The sequence below is a fragment of the Paramormyrops kingsleyae genome, unplaced genomic scaffold, assembly GCF_048594095.1.
Source record: "Paramormyrops kingsleyae isolate MSU_618 unplaced genomic scaffold, PKINGS_0.4 ups294, whole genome shotgun sequence".
NCBI classification, from domain to species: Eukaryota; Metazoa; Chordata; class Actinopteri; order Osteoglossiformes; family Mormyridae; genus Paramormyrops; species Paramormyrops kingsleyae.
Window position 1 is genome coordinate 1,289 of NW_027326231.1, and position 11,694 is coordinate 12,982.

Genomic DNA, 11,694 nt, shown 5'->3' on the forward strand with positions numbered 1-11,694 from the left:
CGCTCCTGTTGGGGTGGGGAGGAGAATCTGGGGCAGGCTGCTGTGTCCATTTGGGTTGAGGATGGCATGGAAGGACCTCCCTCTCATGACTGCAACCATAATCTTTAAAGCTGGCTATTGTTTTACCTTATTTTTTCTATGTACAGTTTAGTGAAGGAAGTGCTAATTCCAGTCTATTAAACCCTTTCCGCCCCCTGGACTGTAAGCATTTTAAGTGTGAATGAGCAGGAGTTGGGCTCCCTTCTTGGCCTCCAAAGGTGCAGCGTTGTTCTTTTCTGCTGGGCACACTGGAGCTCTGACATTACACTTAGCAGGGAGCTGATGTGTGTTCCGATGTGTTGAATTATCGGGAACTTGTGCCTTTCAGGGTGTCTCCCTTCATGGAGGTATACTCTGCACATCTAAAATGGATCTGAGTCACAGTGAACCTTGATTTATATTGTGTCTTCATGTAAAGGTTCGTAGCTGGATTGGCGTGATGTGGCTATGTAGGAGATGTGCAGGTGTGTACAGCTGGAGGAGAATGCGATGGAAACAGCGAGCTACTTCTTACCAAACAATCTTCACCTCATGGAAGGGTAAGACCTGACAGCTCTTCTGGCTTTAGTTTTCAGCTGCTGAAATGGATTCTAATGCCATGAATTGATCTTTAAAATTGACCTTGACTGAGACTGTTTTATTTTTCAGATTTGAAACAGAGGCATTTCTCAAGTATGGACATGAAGAGAACCTGGCCCTTAGAGCCACACTGGTAAGCCCAGGTTGATTTTCTCATCTGCACTTTCATAGCTGTCTTCCAACCTTGTAACACGAAACAGGCTTTGCAGTCTGGATGTCTGCAGTAGGAGACAGTATGGAACACTCACCTCTTCTCATGTGGTGGTTTAGTAGATGTTCATATTGAAAGGAGCATCTACAGTAGGCTGGGCTGACCTTTTTCTTTGGTTGGGCTGTCAGTGAAGCCATTTGTTTTATGGCAAATTTGAGGCGATCTGCAGGTCTCAGATTGGTTTCTTGACTGTCGTTGCCATGTGAGTGGTGATACGATCTGTTGAATTTTGTGACACAGGCATCAGAGTCCGGGCATGGCACTGTGGAGGCCACAGATGAGGGAGCCCCTTCTGTCCTCAGCCTCTGGGCCCGTACCTGTACTCAGGGCTCTGTGTTTCAGTGCCAGTGTTGCTGCAGGTAAGCAGGACGGGTTCTTCTAGCTAAAAAGACAACTGTGTAATCATATAAATATTGCAGATATTAAAACAAATATTGTAAATATCTGAAGATTCATACCCACGTCTAACGTGGTTTGGCTGAACATCCCAGAATATTACATTGACGGAAATGCCTTATAATCATTAATGCATAAAATCCAGTGACATTTTACTGTTGCAGAGCCATATATTAATGAGGTTTTCTTAACGAGCAGTTGAACTGCAGCTAATTCTGCACCGATTTAAAACGATTTTCTGAAGTTTATTTTTATTGTATCCTCAATCTCATTCTTTCGGTCACTACTCCAAGATTGTGACCATAGGTGAGGGTAGGAACGTAGAACGACCAGTAAATTCAGAGCTTCATCTTCCGGCTCAGCATTCTCTTTACCACAAGAGAATGGCACAGCGCCTGCATTACTGCCAATTCTGTACTGATCAGCCTGTTGAACTCCCACCTGCTTCTTCCCTCACTAGCGAAGATGACCCTGAGATACTTAGGACCCTATTTTACATCAGGTGCAAAGCGGCACTGGGCGCGACGCAAGTGTCCTTGCGAGCATGAACCTGACACAGTTGTCATTTTTGGGTGAAGAGATCAGCTGAGTTATCAGCTGATCACCATCCTGGATCAGCTGATCACCATCCTGGATCACCACCGGGATTGCGAGGACATGCTGCTTCCTTTGAACTTATTTTTTACTTTTTTTAAATCAACTAATTTAGCCTATACTTTATACTGTGTGATTATTTAATTTCTGTATAATTCTTATGTAATTACATGAATTATTCATGTGAATTTTTGATTGTAGCATTTACTTCTAAATGTATAATAAATGTAAAAAGTTTCATTAGGTTACATTTTTGGCTTTCTGACCACTACAGCATTGCATTTGGCCATGTAGAGGGTTGTGACATAAGGGTCCATCCGCGTAAGAGTCCATCAACATAATATTCCATCCGTGTAAGAGTCATAAGAACATGAGAAATTTACAAATGAGAGGAGGCTATTCAGCCCATCAAGCTCGTTTGGGGAGAACTTAACTAATAGCTCAGAATTGTTAAAATCTTATCTAGTTCTGATTTAAAGGAACCCAAGGTTTTAGCTTGCGCTACACTAGCAGGAAGACTATTCCATACTCTAACTACACGCTGTGTAAAGAAGTGTTTTGTCAAATTCAGTTTAAAATGCTCTCTCGCTAATTTCCACCTATGGCCACGAGTTCTAGTATTTAAACTAATATTAAAGTAGCCATTTGTCTGAACAGCATGGAGACCTGTTGCAATCTTATATACCTGGATCATGTCCCTCTTTAATCTGCTTTGTGTGAGGCTGAACAGATTCAGCTCAGCTAACCTCTCCTCATAACACATTCCTCTAAGACCAGGAATCATTCTTGTAGCCCTACGTTGAACCTTTTCAAAGGCAGCAATATCTTTTTTAAGGTATGGTGACCAAACCTGCACACAATATTCTAGGTGGGGTCTTACTAAGGAATTGTATGATCGTAGCATCACCTTCCTTGACTTAAACTCCACACACCTAGAGATGTAACCCAACATCCTATCAGCCTTTTTAATTGAATTCGCATACTGACGAGAGTGGGACATGGAAACATCAACATACACACCGAGGTCTTTATCATAATTAGTTACCTTTATTTCAGTGGAACCCATAAAATATCTGTACTTTATATTTCTGCTCCCTGCATGGATTACCTTACATTTATCTATGTTACATTTTATCTTCCAGGTATCAGCCCAGTCGCTAATTAAATCCAAATCCCGTTGTAGCCTTTGTTCTGCTAGTTTAGTATCTGCTACACCACCCACCTTGGAGTCATCTACAAATTTAACCAGTTTACTGTATGTACTGGTGTCAATATCATTAATGTAAATTAGGAACAATAATTGTCCTAAAATTGAACCCTGCGGTGCCCCACTATGAACGCAGGCCCACTGCGACATTGTGCCTCTAATAACTACTCGCTGCTTCCTGTCTGTTAACCAGTTTTCAATCCAAGCTGCTACAGTTCCTAAAATCCCTGCAGCATTGAGCTTAAGCAAGAGCCATTTGTGGGGGACATCAAAGGCCTTCTGGAAATCTAAGTAGATCACGTCGCAGGCCTTTTTGTGATCAATTTAGAGTAGATTAGTTAAACAGGACCTACCTCTCCTAAATCCATGTTGGCTATCCCTCAGAATGTTATTTGAATCCAGGTAATCTATCATTTTCACTTGGATTATAGCTTCCATTACCTTTTCAGTTATGCAAGTTAAACTGATTGGCCTATTCTGAAATAGTAATGTTAAAGGTTGGCTAATAATATCCCTCCATCTGCACGAGACTCCATCCATGTAAGGCTCCATCCACGTAAGGGTCATTTACATGCGATGCCCATATTTTAGTGTTTCTCTACTCAAAATGCATATCTAGCCCAAGTGAGCATAAAGCCCAGACTTAAGTTGAAGGGAGAATATGCTTAAGTTAAAAAACAAAGGTGCAGCTACGCACTCTTTGGACTTAAGCACATGGGAGAATCGACCCCCTTAGCTAATAAGCTTATTGTCTCTCACAGACCCCATTGAGATACACAAGCAGAGGCTGAAGCTGTGGTTCAGCCATTTGCCCCAGGAGGAGAAGCAATTTGGCGGGTACTTCACCCCAGAGACTATGCACATAGATCCACTGATCCTGGAGAGAAAGCCAGCGGAGAGCAGGGGCATCGAGAGATCGCAGATCCCCCACCACCCCTCGCTGAGTGTGGAGCAGCTCTTTGATCGCCCACCAGGGCACCCCAGTGAGCGAGGGATGAACATTATGCTTTATGGGGCTGTAGGAACAGGGAAAAGCACAGTGGTGCGCAAGCTGGTGTTGGACTGGTGTGCTGGTACCGCCCTCTCCCAGTTCAAGCTGCTGGTGCCTTTCTCTTGTGAGGATCTCTCCCAGTCGAAGAATCCCACCTCCCTGCGTGACCTGGTAGGCCGTAAGTATCTGCACCTGCGCCGGACTCCCTTCCTCAGTGGTGAGGCTCAGCAAGCTCAGGATGTCCTCTTCATCTTCAATGGCATGGAGAGGATGAGGCTGAACTTCCGCATCGCCTCCACTGAGCTCTGCAGTGACCCTAATGAGGCACTTCCCACGGGGACCCTCATGGTCAACCTTCTGAGAAAGTACCTCTTGCCTGAGGTAGGCCTTCTTAACTCTGTATATAACCTAACTGCTCTTGGTTTGGCATGGAGAGTCAAAATGCATCTGTTTATGCTCTGTGGTGTGTGACTTCCATTGCTTGGTGTGACCAGCTGTTTCTTTTTATGAGGGCAAACCACTGTCTGTTGTATGCAAGGAATAGTATATGGCTACTTTCAGGTTATATGGTTTGATAAATGTTTTCCAGGCTACCATACTGGTCACCACCAGACTATCCGCGGTGGAGCATATCCCCAAGAAGTATGTGAGCCGCTACATGCAGATCTGTGGTTTCAATGACCCAGAGAGCCAGCGTTCCTACTTCACCAGCCGGCTTCTCCAGCAGGCCACAGAGAAGCTCAATCCACAGGCCGAGTCACTGATCGAGCTGCTCTATCTCAACCTGCAGAAGGAGAGCCAGTTAGCCTTTGCCTGCTACTTGCCGTCCTACTGCTGGCTCACCTGCGCCACCCTGCATTTTCTGCATTTCACGGACACCCAGGCACCCATCCGCACACTCACAGGCATCTTCACCAGTTTTCTCCGGCTCAACTTCGGTGGGGAGGTGCTGGAGGTGAACGAGGGCAGCAGCAGTGCCATCGAGCAGAGCTCCCTGATGCGATATGTGGTGCAGACGGTGGGGAAGCTGGCTTTTGATGGTGTCACCAAAAGACGGACGCGCTTCACCGAGGAGGAGCTGGAGCAATGGGTGGGTGGCAAGACTAAAACGGACGAGGAACTGCAGCAGTTGTCCGTGTTCCGCAATGACGTGCTGGACTTCTTTCTGGTGCCCTGTGTGGAGAACACCAAATTGCTGGAGGCTGGGGATGTGACCAAACAGCGATATGTATTCGCCATACCTACTATGCAGGAGTATCTTGCTGCCCTCTACATGGTGCTGGGAGAGAACAAGTCAGCTCTGGAGAGGTTCAGCCGAGACATGTCCATGGCTCTGGGACAGGCTGGGGAGGATCTGCAAAGCCTGGGGAACATCCTTTCTAAGTTCATCCCCCTCAGAATCTTCGCTGTCTTCAACCTACTCCGGCTGGCACCCAATCTGTATGAGCGCGTGCTCAACATGACCAAAGGCCGCATTGCCCGAACCATGGCAGCCGAGATGTTCCGCTCGGAGGATAGCTTCAATGAGGATGTGCTGGACCAGGTGGAGCAGAGCCTGTTGGGCGTGCAGGGTCCACAGCCGAGGCAAGAGCTGGATATGAAGTCCTTTGAGCTCTATCCCATCTTCATGGGAGGTCTTCTGCACTATGGAAACCGAGCACTGCTGGAGCAGTTAGGCTGTCACATCACCAGCACGGCTGTGGCACAGATCACGCATGGCCTCACCCGCCGGCTAGCTCAGCACGGCCAAAAGAATCTGCCACCCACTGAGCTTATGGACCTTCTGCTGTTCCTCTATGAGTTCCAGAACCCACGCCTTACCAGCCAGGTCCTGAGCTCCCTCAAGACCATCAACCTCTCCACCATTCGCATGACACCCATCAAATGCTTTATCTTGAGCTGGGTGCTGACCTGCAGCCCCCGAAGGCTCCTTCTGGATGAGCTGAACCTGTCCTCCTGCCATCTCAGGTCCGAGATGCTGGAGATGCTGAGATCAGCCTTCTACTGCACTCATCATCTGAAGTGAGGGGCCTTCTCTTACAGTTTCTGGTAAAACAAGTATGGATTGTATGAATTTGTAGTATAGAATATTCCCAGTCTCTGTGACACCACAGAGGATAACCCCAGGCATGGCAGAAGTTCAACATGGGAAAGTACAGCCAAGCCAAGACTGAGCTGATGTTTGTATTTATGCTCTGTGTCTGATATCCTGTGCCTGACATTTGTATGCTTGTGTATATTGCGTTTATCTCTAGTCTTCAGTTTAACAGCCTGGATCCAGAGTCCTGTGTTATTCTGAAGGATCTGCTTCTTGATCCAAACTGCGCTATTAGATTCCTACAGTAAGAAGCAAGTCTGTCTTGACCTTGGTTTGACTGACAGGTTTAGACACAGAACACATTCTTCCTGCAGGCCATCAGCCCCTCCCCTCTGTGCCCCCGATTCTTTTGACACAATCCACAACTGGCCCTATACTTCAGAAGAAATTGATGGAATCAGTCGCATTGGCAATACAATATCGTATGCGGTGATCACTGTTTCTGCGCACTGCTTGTGCAGGGTCCGCAAACTTTTCCGTTTGTGCGGATCCCGCCCACTGGCCTTGATTGGCTGACATAAATGTGATGCTGCAGGGTTGGGCAGCAGGACTGACTATGCAGTTACCGGCTTGCTTTGCACTGCACTGCACTTTAAATTGTGTAAATCATCATGTGTATTTCTGTTAATAGTAAATGTCTTAGCTGTGCAATATATGCCGCGGAATGCATGTGTTCTGTTGGCGTGTAACCGTGAGTGGCTGATAATCACTTCCATTTTAAAAGCGCTGTCTTCTCCTTTACTAAAATGACTCACACATTCACTACAATACGTATAAGGGTCCGCTTCATCGAAAACATTCTGAGCCCTCAAGAATTGTGGTATGACATAGAATGAACAAGGTGGTGGTGTCATTTTAAGTATATGACCGATTGCTCTCTGACAGTTTTGTCAGATGTCATTTGAAGTATATGGCAACCTTACCTCAAACTAATGAGGTACTGAGTTTGCACTAAACACTCACTCACTCACCCACCATTGACAATGGTGTATATAGACTTCTGTAGAGAACAGTCTGCTGATTTGCACATACTTCTGTCTGTTGCATTATAAGCTGCCACTGGCTCATACTTGCTCCCTTGCAATATTTGCAGTATTTGCAGTTTACATTGCACCTTACTGTTTTAGTATACTCTGCTTTAAGCACTTCATTTTGTATTTACTGTATGTTTAAGTTGTGTATGATCATTGTTTAGTCTAGCAGTCTCTTTAGTGGATGTATGACAAACTCTTTCATTTAATTGAATTAAGATAATTGTAACATAATCACACCTTGGAAACTCAACACATTTCCGTGTGTGTGTGTGTGTGTGACACGTCAGGCTGTGTAACAACCCCCTGCTGGAGTCGGGAGCCCAGCACCTGCTGGAGGGTCTGCAGGGGAACCACTCACTGAAAAGGCTGGACCTCATGCACACAGGCCTAGATGACAGTGCAGCCAGGCAGCTTGCAGTGCACCTAAGTGACATGACGAGCCCCAGAGGCCTAGAGGAGCTCAACGTGGCCTACAACGACATTGGGGACAGCGCCGCACTGAAGCTGGTGGCGGCATGCCAGAAGCACCCAACAGTGCATACCGTGCAGTGAGTAACAGCCCCAACCCCTCAAGTCCCACTAAGATACCCCAGTTCACTGATTTACTGATTTATCTCTCTCTCCTCACTGTCACTCCTCCATCTGTCTCTCTCTTCTCTCTCACTCCTCCATCTCTCTCTCTCCTCTCTGTCACTCCTCCATCTCTTCACTCTCGTTCTCTCTCTGTCTGTGGGGTATCCTTCTAGCCTGTACCTGAACCAGCTGAGTGAGATGGGGAAGCAGTCCCTGTATGTGAATGGCAGTGACGCTGGCGCCACTCGTCGGCCCAAGGTCCTGACCTCCGTGACAGAGGGTGTGGACTTATCTGATGCCTGGCCGCGTATCCTCAGCATCATCCGCCAGAACGCCACATCCTGGGACCGCGGTCGTGTCCGTGAGCAGCTTCTGGACTTTCTCAGGGACCTGGAGTCCAGCCAGCGCCAGCAGCGCAATTTCCTGAAGAAGTACCACTTCCGTCGTGTGGAAAAGGAAGTGAGGGAGTGCCTGCACACTTTGGATGACAGTACCCCCTAAAGGGAAACAGGAAAAGAAAAAAGACAAACTGAGAGGCCTGGTTCCTCTTAGGCGCCCAGGGGAGTGATTGTAAGAATGTTGTAAGAACACAGCCTAGTTTATGGTATAAAGGGCTGGTGTATACTCAACATGTGCAACACATACGCTTGTGCACCATGGCTGCCACACGTTTCTTGCGGTCATTCTTGTGTCATTTGTGTAGCTACTTGTACGTAACATGCAGTACCAATTAAAATCTTGGGCAGTATGGTCAACTTCTGTTACAGGCCTATATGTATGGTACAGTTAGTTTAGTTTAAAGTATTAAAGTAGCATCTGATTTATTTATTTATTAAGAATAAGTGGCTGGAAGATTATCCAGTGCATGTTTTTTAAAAAATAGCTTGTTTACCGCTGCTCTTGGAGCCAATCATAACCATCTTTGCTGTTTAAGCCACACACAGGCAGGTTTGTGAGAACCTTATTCTGAACTCCTTTTCTGGTCTATGAGTATTGTAATATCGCAAAAAATCACACGAAATACTATATGACACAAAATACTAAGTACTATGAGATATCTAACAACATATATCTAACAGTATATAATACAACATTCAACATGAGGTAGTGAAGTGATATGTGGCCGAGCGGAGCAGCAATATCATGTGGCAGAGCGGGAACAATATAGAGAATCCTGGAGCAATATTGCAGAATTAACAATAATAATTTGTTGCACTGCCCCCTTGTGGACATTATGTCAATCTGGAGAATTAAAGTTAACTTGTACAAGTACGAGCAGCAACACTGCTTACATAGAAGCAGCACAAGTGAGCGCACACGTTGCAAACATGAAGTATAAACCAGCCCTTATTAAACCATAATATAACAATTAACTATGACAAAAAAATATGAGTTAAATAATGAACAAGTGCTGCCCTTTGACATGACATCATTCCTCAAGCGGGAAAGATGCATGGATTTGCGGATGATATTCTCAGCCCGTGCCTTTTGGGTGCGGCTGATTGGCATCCTGCCTGCTTGTGCTTCAGAAGCTCCCCACATCTGTGCAGATGATATTCTCAGCCTAACCCCACATCTGCGCAGAAGATATTCTCAGCTTAACCCCACATCTGCACAGAAGATATTCTCAGACTAACCCCACATCTGCACAGAAGATATTCTCAGCCTAACCCCACATCTGCACAGAAGATATTCTCAGCCTAAACCCACATCTGCGCAGACGGCCCCTAGGATGAAGCAGCCAGCTGCCCGTGGACATGCCATCACTGACATTTATGTGCCTTCTTGATGTTTCTTCTGATAAAAAGGAACCTGCCATTGAAATTAAGCTTTATTTGCACATGTGAGAACAGGTATGCATGTCTTACTTTTCTGATGGAGTCAGCCATTCATCCCCTTGGGTGGAGCTTAGGGTCCTGCTCAAGTGCCCAACAGAGAGACAGCTACTCTGCCATGCACGGGATTTGAACTGGCAATTTTCTGATCTCAGGCAGTGACCTTATGAGCCACACCCCTCCCAAACTGTTTACATACAGTAGCCTCAGTAATAAAGATATTAATTAGGTGGTGTGGCATTAAGGCAGTTAAGGTAGAAATGTTTTATCCTAGGATTGAGCAAAAAAATCAAGATAAGTAGTTCATAAAATACAGATACAGCTGACTAAATAGATTTGACTTGACTTGAATTTTTAGTACAACTGAGTTTTGGGTAATTTTTTGATTATTTAATTGAGGAGTAATGTTTCTTTTGTTACTTTGTGCTTCAGGCTGTCTGTGCTCTCACAATGGTGCTTTGTTTTAACTTGAATGCATTTAGGGAGACACTTTTTTCCTGGTCAATTGAACCTGAATGTCACAGGAATAGCTGTAATATGTTTTGCCTTTTTATTTTGAATGATTAATATAAGTTTTTTATAGCTCTGCTCCACAAGGTTGTTTTTTTATTTTCTTTTAAAGCGGTATAGGGGATAGAGCTGTGGAACAATTTTGTGTGATATATTTCTGTTTTATGACATTCAAATGCTCATTGGTGTGATGGATCAGTTTTAGTACTCTTGGATTAAAGTCTTCAGAGAGCAAGGTTAAACAGGACCATGTTACTTTTGTGTCCTTAAAGTTCAAGGGCAATTCAGTGTTCAGGTTGTTACTCTCCTTGTTGGCCACAAGAATAATGGAAAGGACATACAGATGATGAACAGGCCTGTTCAACATGATTCTGCTTAGGTCATTTTCTGTTGTCTTCCAGTCCAACCAGAACCTGATCCAGACCCGTACTGAACATCATCTAGACATGCCCAAACCCAGAGCATAATGATTCAGGAAAATCTTTTTGACTGATTTGATTATATCTGTGACTGTTTTGAAAATCAGGTGACTGATAAAACACTGGACAATAGCAGTTGCAGGAGGTCACACTAGATCTTGGGATTCTGGAGCTCAGATTGATTTCCGTGAGGTTTGTCTTGATTTTGTATGTTAATAAAAACTGTTGTCCAGCTCCCACTGTCTTGTTGAACACAAATACTGCAAGTCATGGTGCCAGTTTTAACTTTTACTGGAATCCTTGACGCTTCAGGGATCGGGGATGAACACTATAATTAGTTGGTTTACTCTGCCTTTTCTGCCTTTACCTCAATTTTTAGGCCCCAGTCTACAAAAGTGGTTTTGCTGCTTTCTGTCAATACTCACCTGGTGAGTCAAACTATTTGTCTGATCTTTGCTAAGGTAGTAGCCTGCTGTATTTGATGAGCTTAGGGTAGTGTGTAGATGATACTATACTAAATGTAGTCTGCAGATCACTGTCCATTTTGCAGTTTGGCTTGTTCCTTTCTATACACCAGTGAATTGCCTGGATACTTTAGTAACTAAGACACTGCAGGGTCTCATCTGCAGATTCTCTTCTGATGAAAGCTGACATCTTACCTGTGGCTAAATCCCACCCCTCCATTGTTCTGGTAAAGGATGCACAGTAGCCAATTAGAACACTTGTGCTTGTCTTACTTTCTAACATTATTTTGATATATCATTGCTGCCCTGACACTGCTCCTCAGACCCCCCCCCCCCCCCCCAGAGCCCTGACCTACCAGCCCTTGCCACTGATGGGTTGAAGGGCTGCCAGGCTGCATGTTGTGGACACATGAAAATGTCCTTATGTCAGGGCTGTGTAGCAAATAAGGTTGACAGGGAGTCCGAACTACCAAGGGTAAAAGGCACTTTTTTGTTTCATAATTTTTTTTTTGATCTCCACTACAGTTGCTGCCTCTTCCAATTCAGCATGAATATCTTGCCATAATGCCATTGAAGCTGTTCTCTGGCATACGGTGGTAACCATGTGAAAACACAGAAGTAACACTGCAGATCAAACATCCAAGGCTTTTTGGAACTTAACTGGCTGCAACAATCTAGGAGTAACGAAATACTTTCCGTAAGAAAGCAGTCTCATCATCTTTCCACAAGGGGGCGTCCATGCTT

General features: G+C 45.0%; 1 protein-coding gene across 2 annotated transcripts; it reads left to right on the plus strand.

Annotated features, from left to right (window-relative positions):
• Nucleotides 1-273: 273 nt before the first annotated feature.
• Nucleotides 274-10,720, plus strand: LOC140587499 (NLR family member X1-like). 2 transcript variants are annotated; one of them, XM_072708764.1, is made up of 8 exons: nt 274-578; nt 688-751; nt 1,070-1,188; nt 3,788-4,398; nt 4,607-6,039; nt 6,273-6,359; nt 7,437-7,697; nt 7,896-10,720. In XM_072708764.1, the coding sequence occupies exons 1-8, from the start codon at nt 479-481 to the stop codon at nt 8,221-8,223; spliced, it is 3,003 nt and encodes a 1,000-aa protein (XP_072564865.1). In that variant the 5' UTR covers nt 274-478; the 3' UTR covers nt 8,224-10,720. The 2 variants fall into 2 exon arrangements, with proteins under 2 accessions (XP_072564865.1, XP_072564866.1); XM_072708765.1 differs by lacking the exon at nt 6,273-6,359 and having other exon boundaries at nt 276-578.
• The last annotated feature ends 974 nt before the right edge of the window (nt 10,721-11,694 follow it).

What these genes read in the sequence shown, in the direction of transcription:
- LOC140587499 (XM_072708764.1), top strand. Translation starts at nt 479, where the DNA reads ATGTGGCTATGTAGGAGATGTGCAGGTGTGTACAGCTGGAGGAGAATG. An exon ending in AATCTTCACCTCATGGAAGG is followed by an intron (nt 579 to 687) that starts GTAAGACCTGAC and finishes TTTATTTTTCAG; the next exon opens with ATTTGAAACAGAGGCATTTC. An exon ending in GAAAGTACCTCTTGCCTGAG is followed by an intron (nt 4,399 to 4,606) that starts GTAGGCCTTCTT and finishes AATGTTTTCCAG; the next exon opens with GCTACCATACTGGTCACCAC.